At 42.0% G+C, this 19,598-nt stretch overlaps 1 protein-coding gene across 1 annotated transcript in view; it reads left to right on the top strand.

Moving 5' to 3' along the window:
- Nucleotides 1-19,598, top strand: part of ush1c (Usher syndrome 1C) — a 277,466-nt gene that overhangs the window by 103,338 nt on the left and 154,530 nt on the right. The window contains exon 10 of the mRNA XM_041198034.1: nucleotides 16,687-16,746. Coding sequence (XP_041053968.1) covers nucleotides 16,687-16,746 — 60 coding nt within the window. The remainder of the gene's footprint in view (nucleotides 1-16,686; nucleotides 16,747-19,598) is intronic.

The following is a 19,598-nucleotide window of genomic DNA, read 5'->3' as shown; positions in this document are numbered from 1 at the left end:
CCGTTGACATAATATTAAGCTTACATCATCTGAACTGAGATATTTTAGAAATACAATAGATTTTGAGTGAGTGAAAGGGAAAGGATGGGAAAGAGAACAAAAGGGAATACCTGTGATAGAATGGAGGGCAAGAGAGATTAAATGACAAAAGATTTCATGGTGCAAAAGCAAAGAGAACGAAATAGGGCAAATAAAGAAATAAATGATGTTCGAGAGCAGGTGTGGATAACAGGATAACAGCTGTATGATTGCAAAGTAAAGGAGTTAAGAAAGAAACAAAAAAAGCTAAACAGGTAAAAACAATTAAACAAAATGTGGGTAGAGTTTATTATCTAAAATGGTTTAACTCCAAGACTACAAGAGGCAGGAGAGGGAGAGGGCACAGTGAGACTACAAGAGGCATGAGAGGGGGAGGGCACAGCAAGATAGCTTAATATACTTAACGACCCAGCCTTGAATATACTTAATGACCAAGCCTCTACAGCCTTCTGTGGTACAGAATTTCACAGGTTGACTACCTTCTGAGAGAGGAAATTCCTCCTCATCTCTGTTCAAATAGGTGCCCCATTACTCTGAGATTATGCCCTCTGGTCTTAGGCTCTCCCACAAGGAAAAACAACCTCTCAGCATCTACCCTGTCAAACCCCCTAAGAATCTTATATATTTCAATAATATACCTTCTCTCATTCTTCTAAACTCCAATGAGTACAGGCCCAACTGACTCAATCTCTCCTCATAAGAAAATCCCTCCTTCCCTAGGATCAACCTAGAGAACCTTCCCTGGACTGCCTCCAATGCCAGTGTATCTTTCCTTCGATAAGGGGGCCAAAACTGTTCACAATATTCTAGGTATGGTCTAACTAGTGCCTTGTATAGTTTTAGCAAGACTTCCCTATTTTTACATTCCAGTCTCTTTGAAATAAAGGCCAACATTACATTTGCCTTACCTATTACCTGCTGAACTTGTATGCAAGCTTTTTGGGATTCATGCACAGGGTCCCTCAAATCCCTCTGTGCTGCAGCTTTCTGCACTCTTTCTCCATTTAAATAATGTTCAGCTCTTCTATTCTTCACACTTTCTCACATTATATTCCATCTGCCACATTTTGTCCACTCACTTAACCTGCCTATATGCCTCTGTAGAATCTTTGTGTCATCCTCACCACTTGCCTTCCCATCTACTTTTGTGTCATCTGCAAACTTGGCGATAGCACATTCATTTCCCTCATCCAAGTCATTAATATATATATATTGTAAATAATTGTGGCTCCAGCACTGATCCCTTTGGCACTCCATTAGTTACAGGTTGCCACCTTGAAATTGCTTCCCCCCCCTGCCACCGTATCCCAACTCTCTGTCTCCTATTAGTTTGCCAGTCCTCTATCCATGCCAATATGCTACCCCCAACACCACGGGCTCTTATCTTATTAAGTAGCCTTATGTGTGGTACCTTATCGAACACCTTTTTGAAACCTAAATATGTTACAACTATTGATTCCCCTTTACCTATCTTGCTTGGTACCTATTCAAAGAATTCTAATAAATTTGTCAGGCATGATTTCCCCTTCATGAAGCCATGCTGACTCTGCTTGATAAGATTATGCATTTCTCAATGCTCTGCTACTACATCCTTTATAATACACTCCAACATTTTCCTAATGATCAATGTTAAGCTAACTGGCCTGTTTTTTGTCTCACTCCCTTTTTAAACAAGAATGTTACATTGCCAGTTTTCCCATCCTCTGGGACTTCTCCAGAATGAAGATTACTACCAGTGCTTCCAATATCTCTGCAGCTACTTCCTTTAATATCCTCGGATGAAACCCATCAGGTCGAAGTGACATATCGGCCTTTAGCCCTATTAGTTTCCCTAGTACTTTTTCTCTGGTGATAGTTATTATGGTTATTTCCTCCCCCCTTTTGCTCCATGATTATTTAGTATTTTTGGTATGCGATTAGTGTCTTCTACTGTGAAGACTAATGCAAAGTATTTATTCAACTCTTCTGCCAATTCCTGGTTCCCCATTATTATTTCCCCAGCCTCATTCTTTAAGGGAACTATATTGATTTTTGCCTCTCTTCCTTTTTATATATTTAAAGAAGCTCCTACAGTCCATTTTTATATTACTTCCTAGTTTACACTCAAAAGTTTATTTTCTCCTCCTTTATTATTTTTTTAGTCATCTTCTGTTGGTCTTTAAAACTTTCCCAATCCTCTGGCTTACCACTAATCTTTGCCACATTGTATGTGTTTTCTTTCAATTTGATACTATCTTTAACTTGGAAAAACTGAGCAGGTCTGACAGCATCTGAGGAGAGAAAGATAGAGTTAACGTTTCGGGTCCATATGACCCTTCTTCAAAACTAAAGAGAAGTAAAAATGTGGTGAAATATATACTGTTTGGGGGGGCGGGGGAGGTGGGTGGAACAGGTGAAGCTGGGTAGAAGGTCAGTGATAGGTGGAGGCAAAGATGAGATTGCAAAAGATGTCATAAACGGTTGTTGATGGTTGTGATACTGGCTAAAGGAGGTGCTAATGGTGACATTAAGAGTAGAAAGCAGGATGAGCAAGTGACAGATGGCCCTAGTGGGGGTGGGGTGGGGTTGGGGGAGGGGACGCTGTGGAAGAAAAGATCGAAATAGACTAAAAGGTGGGGATAAAACAATGAATGGAAATAGATTTTAAAAATAATAATAGCAATAGATGGGAAAAAATATATATAAAAATGTAAAAATAAATATTTGTAAAAGGGGGATCAAAAAGGGGAAGGATGGAGACGAGAGTTCATGATCTGAAGTTATTGAACTAAATGTTAAGTCCAGAAGTCTGTAAAGTGCCTAATCAGAAGATGAGGTGCGGTTCCTTCAGTTTGCGTTAAGCTTCACTGGAACATTGCAGCAGGCCAAGGATGGGCATGAGAGCAGGGTGGTGTGTTGAAATGACAAATGACAGGAAGGTCTGGGTCATGCTTGTGAACAGACCTAAGGTGTTCTGCAAAGCAGTCACCCAGTCTGCATTTGCTATTTGTGGAACATTCCTTTTTCCAGCCCTACTCAGGCACCTTCCCACAACTCTTTCTCCTGTACATCGATGACTGTTTTGGTGCCGCTTCGTTCTCTCGTCTGGCCCTGGAAAAATTTATCAATTTTGCTTCCAAATTCTACCCCTCCATCACTTTCACATGGCCCATCACTGACACAACCCTTCCCTTCCTGGACCTCTCAGTCTCAATTTCTGGTGATAGGCTGTCCAGCAATATTCATTACAAAACAAAAACAGAATTACCTGGAAAAACTCAGCAGGTCTGGCAGCATCGGCGGAGAAGAAAAGAGTTGACGTTTCGAGTCCTCATGACCCTTCGACAGAACTTGAGTTCGAGTCCAAGAAAGAGTTGAAATATAAGCTGGTTTAAGGTGTTGCGGGGGAGAGAGAGAGAGAGAAGTGGAGGGGGATGGTGTGGTTGTAGGCAAAAGCAGTGATAGAAGCAGATCATCAAAAGATGTCATAAAGAACACATAGGTGTTAAAGTTGGTGATATTATCTAAACGAATGTGCTAATTAAGAATGGATGGTAGGACACTCAAGGTATAGCTCTAGTGGGGATGGGGGGAGCATAAAAGATTTAAAATATTTAAAAATAATGGAAATAGTGGGAAAGAAAAATCTATATAATTTATTGGAAAAAAACAAAAGGAAGAGGGAAACAGAAAGGGGGTGGGGATGGAGGGGGGAGCTCAAGACCTAAAGTTGTTGAATTCAATATTCAGTCCGGAAGGCTGTAAAGTGCCTAGTCGGAAGATGAGGTGTTGTTCCTCCAGTTTGCGTTGGGCTTCACTGGAACAATGCAGCAAGCCAAGGACAGACATGTGGGCAAGAGAGCAGGGTGAAGTGTTAAAATGGCAAGCGACAGGGAGGTTTGGGTCATTCTTGCGGACAGACCGCAGGTGTTCTGCAAAGCGGTCGCCCAGTTTACGTTTGGTCTCTCCAATGTAGGGGAGACCACATTGGGGACAACGAATGCAGTAGACTAAGTTGGGGGAAATGCAAGTGAAATGCTGCTTCACTTGAAAAGAGTATTTGGGCCCTTGGACAGTGAGGAGAGAGGAAGTGAAGGGGCAGGTGTTGCATCTTTTGCGTGGGCATGGGGTGGTGCCATAGGAGGGGGTTGAGGAGTAGGGGGTGATGGAGCAGTGGACCAGGAATATTCATTACAAGCCCATCGACTCCCACAGCTACATCAACTACAACTCCTCGCACCCTGCTTCCTGTAAGGACTCCATCCCATTCTCTCAGTTCCTTTGCCTCCATCGCACCTGCTCCGATGATGCAACTTTCCAAAACAGTGCTTCTGACATGTCTTCCTTCTTCCTTAACTGAGGTTTCCCACCCACGGTGGTTGACAGGGCCCTCAACCGTGTCCAACCCATCTCCCACACCTCTGCCCTCACACCATTCTCTCCCTCCCAGAACCATGATAGGGTCCCCCTTGTCCTCACTTTTCACCCCACCAGCCTCCGCTTTCGAAGGATCATCCTCTGCCATTTCCGCCAACTCCAGCATGATGCCACCACCAAACACATCTTCCTTTCAAACCCCCTGTCGGTATTCCATAGGGACCATTAGCACTGGGACACCCTGGTGCGCTCCTCCATCATCCCCAACACCTCAACCCCCTCCCATGGCACCTTATCATTTAATTGCAGAAGATGTAACACCTGCCCTTTTACTTCCCCCCTCTTCATCGTCCAAGGTCCCAAACATTCCTTTTAAGTGAAGCAGCACTTCACTTACGCTTCCCTCAATTTAGTCTGCTACAATCGCCATTCCCAATGCTGTCTCCTCTACATTGGAGAGACCAAATGCAGACTGGGTGACTGCTTTGTGGAACACCTTCGGTCTGTCCGCAAACATGACCCAGACTTTCCTGTCGCTTGCCATTTCAACACACCACCCTGCTCTCATGCCCACATGTCCGTCCTTGGCCTGTTGCAATGTTCCAGTGAAGCTCAACACAAACTGGAGGAACAGCACCTCATCTTCGATTAGGCACTTGACAGCCTTCCGGACATAACATTGAGTTCAACAACTTCAATCATGAACTCTCTCCTCCATCCTTACACCTTTTTGATCCCTTTTTTACAAATATTTATTTTTTTAATTTTTATATTTTCCCCCAACTATTCCCATGATTATTGTTCTTTAAATTTGTTTCCATTCATTGTTTTATCCCCACCTTTTAGCCTATTTCGGCATTTTTTCCCACAGGATCCCCTCCTCCCCATCCCACCCACACTAGGGCCACCTGTCACTTGCTCATCCTGCTTTCTACTCTTAATGTCGCCATTGGCACCTCCTTTAGCCAGTATCACAACCATCAACACACCTTCGACCTTCCGTTTATGACATCTTTTGCAATACCTTCTTTGTTTCCACCTATCGCTGGCCTTCTATCCAGCTTCACCTGTTCCACCCCCCTTGAACAGTATATATTTCACCACAATCTTACTCCTCTTTAGTTTTGGAGAGGAGTCATATGGACTCGAAATGTTAACTCTGTCTTTCTCTCCACAAATGCTGTCAGACCTGTCGAGTTTTTCCTGCAATTTTTGTTTTTGTTTCAGATTTCCAGCATTTGCAGTATTTTGCTTTTATGCCACTATCCTTAACTTCCTTGGTTAACCATGGTTGGTTTATTCCCTTCCTTCAATTCTTCTTCCTCACTGGGATATATCTTTGTTGTGAGCCATGAATTATGCTCTTAAACATCTGCCATTGTTCATCATCCATCTTTTCTGCTAAACACCTTTCCCAGTCTACTCCAGCCAACTCAGCCCTCATTTCTTAGTAATTACCTTTATTTAAGTTTAGCACAGTTGTTTCCGAACTAAGTTTCTCACTCTCAAACTGAATACTAAATTCTACCATGTTATGATCACTGTTTCCTAAAGGATCATTTATTCTAAGATCCTTTATTAAACCTGCCTCATTACACATTACCAGATCCAAAATAGCCTGATCCCTGGTTGAACCCACAACATATTGTTCTAGGAAACTACCCCAAATACACTCTATGAATTCTTGCCCGTGGCTACCTCTGCCAATTTGATTTTCTCAATCTACCTGGAGATTAAAGTCACCCATGATTAATATACTGCCTTTTTTACATGCCCTCATTACTTCCTGATTTATTCTCTGTCTGACAGCAGAGCTACTGTTAAGGAGCTATAGACTACTCCCACCAGTGTCTTCTTTCCCTGGTTTTATCTTACCTCCACCCATATGGATTCCACATCTTCTGAGCCAAAATCATTTCTTGCTGTCATAATTATTCCATCACATACCAACAAAGCTACCTTATCGTCCTTTCCTTCCTGCCTGTCCTTTCGAAAAGCCACATACCCCTGAATATTTAGTCCCCAGTTTTGACGTCCTTGTAACCATGTAATGACTATAAGATCATACCCATTAATCTCTATTTGTGCCATTAATTCATTTATTTTGTTCTGAATACTACGTCCATTTAAGTAAAGAGCCATGAATTTTGCCTTTTTACCATTTTTTCACCATTTGACCCTATTTGCTGCTATTTCTTATGTTTGTACAGTCTATCCCTTCCTGTCACCCTCTGGGTATCATTACCTAAGTAGCTGCCCTGCACTGTCGCCATATCCTTTTGCTTTGTAAGCCTATGTATCCCCTCTGCAGAACCCTCCCCCACTTCTATTTAGCTTAAAGCCCTCTTCACAGTCCTAGTATTCAGTTCACCGGGACACTGGCCCCAGCATGGTCCAAGTGAAGCCTATCTCACCGGAACAGCTCCCTTCTACCCCAGTACTGATGCCAGTGCCCCATGAACTGAAACCCATTCCTCCCACACCAATCTTTGAGCCACGCATTTAACTCCTTGACTTTATTTAACCTATGCCAGTTTGCCCGTGGTTCAGGTAGTAATCCCAAGATTATTACCTTGGAGGTTCTGACTTTTAATTTAGCTCCTAACTGTTGAAATTCTTTCAGCAGAGCCTCCTTTCTAGTCCAATCAATGTTGTTGGTACCAACATGGATGATGACAACTGGATCCTCCCCCCCCCACTCCAAGTTCCTCTCCAGCCCTGAGGAGTTGTCCGTAACCCTGGCACTGGGCAGGCAACACAGCTTTCGGGCATCATGCTCACGGCTGCAGGGAACAGTATCTATCCCCCTACTTATACTGTCCCATTCCACTACTATGTTCCTATTTCCTCCTCCCACTTGAATTGCTCCCTGTACCATGGTGCCATAGTCAGCTCATTCATCCTCCCTGCAGTCCCTACTCTCATCCACACAGCTTGCAAGAACCTCAGAACTGTTGGACAATTTCAGGGATTAAGGCTCCTTGAATGCTACCCCATACCTGCCTCACCTGCAGTCACAACCTCCTGTTCCTGATCACAGACCAAATCTGAATTATCTAACCTGTTGGGCATGACCACCTCCTGGGGCAAAGTGTCCAGGTAACTTCCACCCCCCCCCCCCTTCAAGAGGCACAAGAGGGAGAGAGAATAGCTAGACTACAAGAGGCGCAAGAGGAAACTCAAATCAAGGTATGACTTCACAGGAAACTTCTAATGTGTATTGCTGCTTAGGGACTGAGCCTGAACAACTGGAAGTTCAAAAACAGTAAAAATATTAAATAATAATGGTAAGGAATAAATGAATTGCTGATGAGTATTGACTTATATCTTTTTTGCTTAAATAAGGTTTATTGCAACTAGTAATGTGTGTTTTTTATTCATTTATGAGCTGTGCTTCGCTGGCTGGGCCAGCAGTTATTGCCCATCCTTAATTACCTTTGAGAAGGTGGTGGTGAGCTGCTGCCTTGAACCGCTGCAGTCAATGTGGTGTAGGTACACCCATAGTGCTATTAATGAGGGAGTTCCAGGATTTTGACCCAGCGACACTGAAGGAACGGTGATATATTTCCAAGTCAGGAAAGTGAGTGGCCTGGAGGGGAACTTCCAGGTGATGCTATTCCCATCTATCTGCTTTCATTGTCCTACTAGATTGTAGCAGTCGTGGGTTTGGAAGGTGCTGTCTAAAGAGCCTTGTTGAGTTCCTGCAGTGCATCTTGTGGCTGGTGCTCACTGCTGCCACTGTATGTTGGTGGTGGAGGGAGTGAATGTTTGTGAATGGGGCGCCAATCAAGCAGGCTGCTTTGTCCTGGATGGTGTCAAGCTTCATGAGCGTTGTTAGAGCTGCACTCATCCAGGCAAGTGGAGACTATTCCATCACACTCCTGATGACCTGCTCTTGTAGCCAGAGTATTTATATGGCTTGTCCAGTTCAGTTTCTGGTAAATGGTAATCCCCCAGGATGTTGATAGTGGGGGATTCAGCAATGGTAATGCCATTGAATGTCAAGAGGAGATAGTTAGGTCCTCTTTTGTTGGAGATGGTCATTGTCTGGCACTTGTGTGGCATGAATGTTACTTGCCACTTGTCAGCCCAAGCCAGAATATTGTCCAGGTCTTGCTGCATATCGACATGGACTGCTTTAGTATCTGAAAAGTTGTAAATAGTGCTGAACATTATGCAATCATCTGCGAACATCCCCATTTCTGCCCTAATGATGGGGGGAAGGTCATTTTGAAACAGCTGAAGGGCCTAGGGCACTACCCTGAGGAATGGTTAGTTTCTGTCTTGTTGGAGATGGTCATTGCCTGGCACTTATGTGGTTTGAATGTTACTTGTAACTTGTCAGCCCAAGTTTGCTGCATTTGGATATGAGTGTTAATTATTAGTAGGATTTATCAATATGAGTAAGGTGTATTAGTATTGGAAAGGTTTTTTTTAGCAGTAAGAAGGTTAACTGATAAATAAAGCAATGATAGGACTGCTCCAACTTCGAGAGTGCACATCCAGTGCAATGTGTGAACTCCAAGACGTTTCCCATATCCTAGATAATCAGTTGTGCAGGAAATGCTCTCAGTTGCAGCAGCTTGAGCTCTGGTTTTCAGAGCTTAAGCAGCAGTTTGCATCACTGTGATGCATCCATAAGGCTGAGAGCTCTGTTTATGGATGTGGTCACTCCACAGTTTAAGATTATGCAAGGAGAGAGGGAATGGGTGGCCACCAGGCAGTCAAAAAGGAACTGGCAGATAGTCCACAAGCCCCCAAGTACATTCCACTCTTCATCCGGTATTCAGTTCTGGATACTAATGAGAGTGATGGTTCTTCTAGGGAGTGCAGTCTATGCCAAGCCTATGGCACCATGGGTGGCTCAGCTGCACAGGGGTTTACAAGAAAGTCTGGAAGAGCCATAGTGATAGGTGACGCGATAGATAGAGGAATAGATAGTGGTTTTTGCGGCAGCAGACATGAACCCAGGATGGTTTGTTTCTTTTCTGGTGCCAGGGTCAAGGATATCACTGAGTGGCTCCTGAGCCTCCTGAGGTGGGAGAGCGAACAGCCAGCCATCATGGCCCATTTTAATACCAATGGCACAGGCAGAAAGAATTATGTGGTCCTGCAGTCAGAATTTACAAACATACGAACAAGGAGCAGGAGTAGGCCATTTGGCTCCTTGAGCCTGCTCCGCCATTTAATAAGATCATGGCTGATCTGATAGTAACCTCAAATCTGCATCCCGCCACCGCCGTTAACCTATCACCCCCTCGCTTACCAAGAATCCATCCACCTCTGCCTTAAAAATGTTCAAACACTCTGCTTCTACTGCTTTCTCAGGAAGATAGTTCCGAAGACTCTCAACCCTCTGAGAGAAAAAAATTCTCCTCATCTCCTTATTAAATGGGCAACCCCTTATTTACAAACAGTGACCCCCCTAGTTCTAGATTCTCCCACAAGAGTAAACATCTTCTCCACATCCACCCTGTCAAGTCCCCTCAGGATCTTATATGTTTCAAGGGTTTCAATCAAGTTGCCTCTAACTCTCTTCTGAACTCCAGCAGATACAAGCCTAGTCTGTCCAACTTTTCCTCATAAGACAAACCACCCATTCCAGGTATTGTCTGGTTAACCTTCTCTAAACTGCTTCCAATACATTTACATCCTTCCTTAAATAAGGTAACCAATACTGTACACTGGACTTCAGATATCATCTCACTAGTGTTCTGCATAACTGAAGGTTAATCCCCCTACTTTTGTATTCAATTCACCTCACAATAAATGATAACATTCTATTAGCTCTCCTAAGTACTTGCTATACTAACCTTTTGTAATAGACACCCAAATCCTTCTGCAATATTTCACCATTTAGATAATACGCCTCTCTTTTATTCCTTATGCCAAAATGGACAATTTCACATTTTCTTACATTATACCCCATTTGCCAGATCTTTGCTCACTCACTTAATCTTTCTATATCTTTTTGTAGCCTCCTTATATGCTCTTCACAAATTATTTGCCTACCTATAGGGAGCTAGGTAGAAAATTAGCAAGCAGCGCTGCTCCGGATTACTCCCAGTGTCACGCCCAAGTGAGTACAGAAATAGGAGGATCAAACAGATGAATGCATGGCAGGAAAGTTGGCGCAGAAGGGAGGCCTTAGATTCTTGGGACATTGGGACCAGCTCTGGGGGAGATGGGACCTGTACAAATCAGACAGGTTTCACCAGAACAGAGCCGGGACTGAGTTCCTTGTGGGGTGTTTTACTGGTTGTGTTGGGGAGGGCTTTAAAACTAACTCAGCAGGGGTGTGGGAATAATGAGAAGATATCAGGGGAAAACCAGGAGAGGAATAGCAGGGTGCACAAAATACTGCATGAGACATTTAGCACTAAAATAGTGAATAGTAAGTTAATAGGTGGGGTCAGAGTAAGTGAGAAAGTAATAGTCTAAATCAGGGTTATAGCGCATGTATGCAAATACACAGAGTGTCGTAATAAGATTGGTGAGTTTGTTATGATACGGCAAATTGTATTTGTCAGGCTGACCAAATCCATAAGGGAAACTTGGCCATGCCAGCACAATGGTTTTGCAATTTGTATTTATTATGAGAAGGTTTATGCACTGAATTCAGAAGTAATGAGTCCACTAACAGCTTTAGAGATTTTTTAAAAATTAAATTAAAACATACGCAAGATTGCAGTTACCTAACATTGTAACAATTCCCAAAATTCCTGCATAACGAGACTACAAACTACATACCCTCTTTCAGGCAACAGCCCAGAATGGATTTTTAAATTTGTAGAGACAATCCAGCAAGGTAACCACAAGCACCCACTTGACAGTGGAATTCCAAAGGCTTTTAACACAACTTTGGTTAATGAAACAGCAGACTTCTGCAAAGTGACTAGAGACTTTTCCCCAAGCCTGTTTCACATGGTGTGCCTTTCAGATCTCTCATGGCCACATCCCAAACAGCCTTCCATCGTTCTTTAAATATATTTATCCTTCTTTGATTTCTAAATCCCATTGTTTCCCCATGTCTTTAGAAGTCACTTTTCCCATAATATTAACATTTTTAATGTTGTCATTATGGCCAGCACATTTGGGAAAAATAAATGCAATACTCTGCCTTATTTATCTTGTCAGTTATAAAATCCTTATCATGTCTCTTTGAAAATCCAACAACTTTTCCCCTTTATCTAAAAATGCAAATTCCCCTTTACTTAGTTGATCCATTAGCATTTCAAATGTCTTTTAACACCTTTCTCTTTTGATAACCTAAACCTTGCAGTATAACTGTCTCTAATATAATTTAAACAGCCACACACACAAACACACACACACATAATCCTACTTTACAATACCCCGCAATAATATTATAAAACTATGATAGTTTCATGTCAGAGTTACAGGGGCAGATTGCCATGTGGAATTGCGATATTGTGCCTATCGCGGTGACATGGCCCAAGAAAGGGCTGGGCGGGTTATCAAATATTCCTGGATGCAAGGCGTTCAGGGAAGATAGGAAAGGACGAAAAGGGGGAGGGGTGGCAATATTGATTATGGAGACCATTGCTGTGCTGGAGAAAGAGAATGTCTCAGGGGGGCCAAGGGCAGAATTGATTTGGCTAGAGCTAAGGAACAAAAAAGATGTGATTACATTGCTTGGTGTAGTTTATAGGCCACTAGCGAGTGGAAAGAATGCAGAGGAACAAATCTGTAAGGGAATTACGGAGAGGTGAAAAAATTATAGAGTAGTCTTTACTGGTTGCTTTAATTTTCTAAATATAGACTGGTATAGTAATAATGTGAAGGGCAGAGATGGGCAAGGTAAAGGGCAGTAGGTGGTCAGGAGAATTTTCTGCAGTAGTATCTGTCTAGTCCAACGAGAAAGGTGGCACTGCTAGACCTGGTTCTTGGGAATGAGGTGGGCCAAGTGGATCAAATGCCAATTATGAGAACTTTTAGGGACAGTGATCATTGCAGCATAAGGTTTAGGATCACTATAGAAAAGGACAATGAACAATCTAGAGGAAGAATAATTAACTGGGGCAAAGCCAATGGATTTGGGCCAAAAAAATTGGAGCCAAAGGTTGGCAGGAAAAATGATAGCTGAACAATGGGCTACCTTCAAAGAAAAGATGGTTCAGGCATGGTCAAGGTATATTCCCTCAAAAGGAAAAGGTAGGGTAAACAAATCCAGAGCTCCCTGGAAGGTCAAAATAGGTAGCATTAAGATAAAGATAAGTGTGCTTATGACAGGTGTCAGGTAGAAAATATAATTGTGAACCAGGCTGAATACAGAAGGTTCAGAGAGGAGGTGAAAAAGCAAAGAGTATGAAAAGAGGCTGGCAGCTAGCATAAAATGAAATACCAAAGTGCTCTCTAGGCAGATAAGTAGTAAAAGGGTGGTAAAAGGAGGGGCAGGGTCGATTAGGGGCCAAAAAGGGGATTGACACGTGGAATAGACATGGCTGAGATATTAAATGAATGCTTTGCATTTGTCTTTACCAAGAAAGAAGATGCTGTCCAGGCCATGGTGAGAGAAGAGGACATTCAGTCGCTAGAAGAGTTTAAAATTGCCAAGGAGGTATTGTTGGATAGGCAGTCTGTTCTTAAAGGTGACAAGGCACCATGACCAGATGAGATCCATCCAAGGATACTGAAGGAAGTGAAAGTAGAAATTGCAGAGGTACTGGCCATAACTTTTCTGTCCTCCTTAGACTCCGGGGTGGTACTACAGCACTGGAAAATTGCAAACGTTACTCCCTTGTTCAGAAGGATAAGCCAAACAACTACATGCCAGTCAGTTTAACTTTGATGGTGGGGAAACTTCTAGAAACTATAATTTGGGACAGAATTACTAGTCACTTGGACAAATGCAACTTAATTAAGGAGAACCAGCATGGGTTTCCTAAGGGAAAACCATGTTTAACTAACTTCCAGGAGTTTTTCAAACAGGTGACAGAGAGGGTTGATGAGTGACAGAAAATAGAAAGTAATGGTTAATGGGTGTTTTTTGGGCTAAGGGAAGGTTTGTAGTGGAATCCCCCAAGCGTCGTTATAGGGACCCTTGCTTTTCCTGATAAATATTAATGATCTAGACCTTGGTGTACAGAGAACAATTTCAAAATTTTCAGATGATACAAAACCTGAATGTGTTGTAAACTATAAGGAGGGTAGTGTAGAACTTCAAAAGGACGTAGACAAGTTGGTGGAATTGGCGGAGAGATGGCAGATGTAGGTAAATGCAGAGAAATGTGAGGTGATACATTTTGGTTGGAAGAACATGGGGAGACAGTGCAAAATAAATGCTACAACTTCAAAGGGTGTGCAGGAGCAGAGTGACCTGGATTCTATATGTGCATAAGTCATTCAAGATGGCAGGACAGGTAAGAGAACAATTAATAAAGCATACAGTATCCTAGGCTTTATTAATAGGGGCATTAATAGGGGCACAGGAATAAGGAGGTTATGTTGAGCTTGTAAAAGACACTTGTTAAACCTCAGCTGGAGTACTGTGTACAGTTCTGGGCATCACATTTTAAAACAGATGTAAAGGAATTGGAGAAAGTGCTGAAGAGGTTTGCACAAATGATTCCAGGGATGAGAAACTTCAGTTATGATAATAGATTGGAGAAGTTGTGACTCTTTTCCAATGAGAAAAAAAGGCTGAGAGGAGATTTGATAGAAGTATTCAAAATCATGAGGGATCTGGACTGGACAGATAGGGAGAAACTGTTCCATTGGCAGAAGGATTGAGAACTAGATCTAAGATTTAAGGTGATTGGTAAAAGGAGCAAAAGCAATATGAGAGAAAACATTTTCACATAGTGAATGGTTATGGAATGGAATGTACTGCCAGAGTGTGTGGTAGAGGCAGGTTCAATCAAGGCATTCAAGAGAAAATTAGGTGATTATTTAGAAATAAACAATCTGCAGGGTTATGGGGAGAAAGCAGGAGAACGGCACTAAGTGAAATGCTCATTCAGAGAGCCAGTGCAGACAGGATGGACCAAATGGCCTCCTTCTGCACTATTAAGAATTCAATGACTCTATGATTCTGAACTCATTGTTGAGTCCAGGAGGCTATAAAGTGCCCATTTCAATGATGGGGTCCTGTTCCCCAACCTTGAATTGAGTTTCATTGAAAAACTGCAGCAAGCCAATGACAGAAAGTCAGAGCAGAAGCAAGGTGGAGAATTAAATGACGATATGTTTGTGGACTGAATGCAGGTGTTCTGCAAACTGGTCACCCAGTCTTTGTGCGGTCTCCCTCATCGTGAGCAGTGAATATGGTATACTAAGTTGAAAGAAGCACAAGTAAATAACTGTTTCACTTGGAAGGAGTATGGATGAGAACAGAGGAGGTATAAGAGCAGGTGTCACCTCTCCGGCACTTTCCTGGGTAGGTGCCATAAGAAAAGGGGATGACTGGAGAGTGGACCAGGATGTCAGGCAGGCAGCAGTCTCAATGGAATGTTAAAAAGGAAGGGGAAGATATGTTTGATGGTGGCATCACACTAGAGGTAGCAAAAATGGCAGAGGATGACCCATTGAATAGGAATGAATTGGAAGAATACTGAATGTTGAATGGGACAACAGGTTTATGCTCCAAGGAGCCACTGCCAGTCCCCTGGGTTGGTGCTTCAACAATCCTAGTAATCCATTGGAGGACAGATTGCTGGACTGCTGTGATACCCTGCAAGCCCCTTTGAATGCTGGTATCCAAAGACACAATAGCAGCAGTCTGAACTTGCCCTGCAACAAGCTCACTTTGCATGACTTCAGTCTGAGCTTACACAGCAGCACTCGGACGTTGGCTGCCCTCTACTTGTGCTGAAATTAAGGCATCAGTCTTCAGGCACTGCATTGTGGTTGGGTCTACAATTATGTGAATGGAGTTGGTCACCACTTCAAAGCAGGAAATAATGGGATACAACAGGTCCAGTGAAAATAAGAAACTTAAAAAAAGAATCAGTTAGGCAGAGAAATAGAACTAGAGAAATTAATGAAACTAAGAGGAGCTGTTGGTCAGGACCTGATGACTTGCATCCTAGGATTTTAGAAGAGGTCGCTGCAGCGATAGTGGATGCATTGGTTTTGATCTTCCAAAGATTCTAGACTAGTTCCCAAGGATTAGAAGGTAGAAAACATAACCCTGCTATTTAAGAAAGGAGGAAGAGAGAAAACAGGGAATTATAGGCCAGTTAGCCTGTCTCCAGTAAAAGGCAAAATGCTAGAATCTATTATCAGGGACATGGTGACAGGGTACTTATGAAACCATAAGATGGTTAAACAGAATCAACACAAATTTATGAAACACAAATTACGTTTGTTAGGTATAATGATACCTCGTTGATATCAGCCTTGCTGCTGGCCAGGGCCTTATCAATGACACCCCAGTGATGGTGACCACCATTTCTTCCATCTGCATAAGGGCATGCATCCCTGCCTAGTTCCCACTGGTAGTTCCTGCACCTGCAACCCTGTGCCAATTTGTCCTGCAAAAGAAAGTGAGTGTATTGCAATCTGTCTGGGTGATGTAGCTGTCATGGTTGAATAACTGACAGTGTGTGCAAGCTGTAAGGTGGGGGCTTGAGGCTCACAGCAGAACTAATTGTATGAGGCTGAGGTGAAACATAGGAAGGCAGGATATGAGTTGTGATTAGTAGTAGTTGGCATGTCTCCTGCATCCCACAGGTGCAGATTTATACTAGGAACCCCAGGAACTATTGAATTTAGTCCCCAGTTTGTTTTGAAATTAAATTTCGTTGGACTTTAATTAACTATCATGGAGGTGGTTTGAATGTCAAATTCTCTGCCACAAACCATTGCTGAAGTAGAGCCCATGGAAGCTAAATAGGACCTTGTGGAGAGGAATATTGGAACATATGGCAGCTGAGCAAAAGAAAGGGATCAGACTAGGAGGTTTATGCAGACAAGCTGAGCCAAATGTTTTTTTTCTGCACTTTAATATTCCATGAAATGCTGAAATATATCTCTTGCAGTTTGAGTGATTTAGGAGAGAGAACAATGTGTAATAACCTAGTAATCTGTTCTTCATTTTCTGTAATCCTCTTCATACCTTGCCACATTTCAAATTTGTATAAGACATTTGAGAATTATTAATGCATTTGTAACTTATGAGTCCCCTGTGTCATTATGTTGTGTCTGATGATTAATATGGAGACATTGAATGTGTAGCATTGTTTGGACAAAACTCAGTGAAGTAAATAATGACATTTTACAATGTTTGAAGCAACGTTTATATATCATGTTTCTCTGTTTTAAATGCAGATTGGAGATCAAATTATCGAAGTAGATGGAATAGATTTTACAAATGTGGATCATAGAGAGGTAAAATATGTTTCAGCCTTTCCTTGAAAAGGAACTTAATTTTATTTTAACTCTATTGCCAGTAAGGACGGCATGGCACACTTGTTAAATGAATTTGAAAAGGGGACAATTTTAACCCAACCTATGGTCATGAAACTGAAGGGTTTGGGTGCAAGACTGGTTTTATATCCTGTCTAGTTGTACTCTCCATTAAATCAATGTAAAGCCATTTGGGCAGGGTATAAAAGCTGGCATTTCACCTGATCACATGTGCTTCCCACACATGGAGCTAGGTTAAAATTATATTCCCTTTTGTATCTGTTTTCAAAGTAAAGGAAGAGTATATAATGCAACCAAAACAGAAGAAGCTTAATAAGTCAAGAAGAGGATCTTACTGGATTTAACATAAATTAAAAAAAAATTTAATTCAAGAAATAATGATGTTTAAGATAGTTTCCATCCAGGATGTTAACATAAATTTGCAATGAAACTGCAGATACATTAGTCACCATTTTCCAAAGCTCTCTGTTGGAGAGGGAAATAGTTAATTCACATAGAGTTCAATTGCTAATTATCAGTTACAACTTAAGCACCCATTTGGATATATAGAAGGGAAAACAGGTGTGTTTATGACACGGCAGATGACGTGTGCCAAGCAGATCAAATCCACGAGGGAAACTTGATCACGCTAGCGCAACGGCTTGGCAATTTGTATTTATTTCGAGATGCATGCCCTGAATTCAGAAGCAATAAGTCCATCAAGACTTCAGAGATTTTTTTAAAAACTAAATTAAACATTTATTAACAAAAGAAAAGATTTCAAGCACACACACAGGTCTACAAATTACTACTATAATAACTCCTAAAACCCCAAATTAATCTTGCTTCCAGTTGCACCCCCGTTAAGGCAACGGTTTTTAAAAAAAATAGATTTCAAACAGATCCAGCAAGTTAACATCATAACAGAATTCAAAATGTCTTTTCCCAGCTTCGGTTTCTATAGACAGTAGGCTTAATGCACAAATACTGGAGGCTTCTCACACTTCTATGAGATCTTACAATGCATACCTCCTTTATACATGTCTCTTCCTTTTAATGTGTAAATTCTATTGTTTGCATATGCCTTTAGAGCTTTACCTTTCTCATAATATAAATATTTTCATGTTGCCACTATATATTCTCAATAACCCTTGAGAAAAATAAACACATTCCTTAACTTGCTTGTCTGACTATTTGTAAACAGACTGAGATCCCTTTGAAAACCAAATCCCCGCTTCTATCTACAAATGCAAATTCCCTTTCCACCTTGCATACTAAGATCCCAATCATGTTTACTCCTTAACATGTTAAAGACACTTCTACACCTTACTTTTTTTGATAACTTCAACCTGCAGTCCGCTTGGCTTCAAGAAGGAAAGGGAGGATGTAGATGTAGTAGTCCAGGAGGTACACTGCGAGATATTGGCCGGGATAGTCATAAAAAGAGAGGAAGTACTTGAAGGGTTGAAATCCTTTAAAGTTGATAAGTCACCAAGGCCAGATGGATTGTTTCTGAGGCTGCTGAAGGAAATCAGGGAGGAGATAGCAGATGCTCTGAGTATGATTTTCCAATCTTCACTAGATACAGGTCAGATACTGGAGGACTGGAGAAATGCAAACTTAGTTCCATTGTTTAAAAAGGGATCAAAGGAAATGCCAAAAAATTATCGGCCATTTAGTCTTACATCGGGGATGAGCAAATTAGTAGAATCAATCCTGAGAGATAGGATTGACTGTCATGTGGAAAGGACTAGTCAGGGATGGTCAGCATGGATTTGTTAAAGGAACGTCTTGCCTCACAAATTTAATTGAATTCTTTAAGGAAGTGACAAGAAGGGTTGATGAAGGTAGTGCAGTGGATGTTGTGTACATGGATTTTACCAAGGCATTTGACAAGGTCCCACATGGCAGATTGGTCAGGAAAGTAAAAGCCCATGGGCAGGGTAATGTGGCAAACTGGATAAAAGGTTGGCTTTGTAACAGGAAACAAACGGTAATGGTCAATGGATGCCCTTGCGAATGGAAATTTGTCTCAAGTGGTGTTCCACAGGGCTCGGTGTTGGGACCCTTGCTGTTACTGTTTTATATTAACGATTTGGATGTGAATGTGGGGGGCACGATTGGGAAATTTGCAAAGATTGGCCAAGTAGTGGATAGTGTGGTGGATAGCCATAATCTCCAAAACGATATAGATGGGTTGGTGGAGTGGGCGTAAAGTGGCTGATGGATTTTAACATAGAGAAGTGTGAGGTCATACATTTAGGGAGGTCAAACAGTTACAGGGATGACACAATAAATGGGAATATACTAAGAGGGGTAGATGAAGTGAGAGATCTTGGCGTACAAGTACACAGGTCCCTGAAGGCAGCAGTTCAAGTAGACAAGGTTGTAAAGAAGGCATATGGAATGCTCTCCTTCATTGGCAGAGGTATAGAATATAAAAGTAAGGATATAATGTTGGAATTGTATAAAACACTGGTGAGGGCACAACTGGAGTATTGTGTGCAGTTCTGGTCACCACATTACAGGAAGGACGTAATAGCTATGGAGAGAGTGCAGAGGAAGTTTACAAGAATGTTGCCAGGGTTAGAAAAGTATAGCTATGAGGAGAGATTGGATGGATTGGGGTTATTTTCCTTAGAAGGCTGAGAGGTAACTTCTTTGAGGTGTACAAAATTATGAGGGGAATAGATAGAGTGGACAGGATAAAATTGTTTCCCTTGGTGGAGAATTCTAGAACCAGGGGACATAGATTCAAGATAAGTGGCAGAAGATGTAGGGGGGTCATGAGGAAGAACTTTTTTACGCAGAGAGTAGTGGGTGTCTGGAATTCG

Source organism: Carcharodon carcharias, chromosome 10 (genome assembly GCF_017639515.1).
Source record: "Carcharodon carcharias isolate sCarCar2 chromosome 10, sCarCar2.pri, whole genome shotgun sequence".
NCBI lineage: Eukaryota > Metazoa > Chordata > Chondrichthyes > Lamniformes > Lamnidae > Carcharodon > Carcharodon carcharias.
This window is presented reverse-complemented; position numbering and strand designations above follow the sequence as displayed.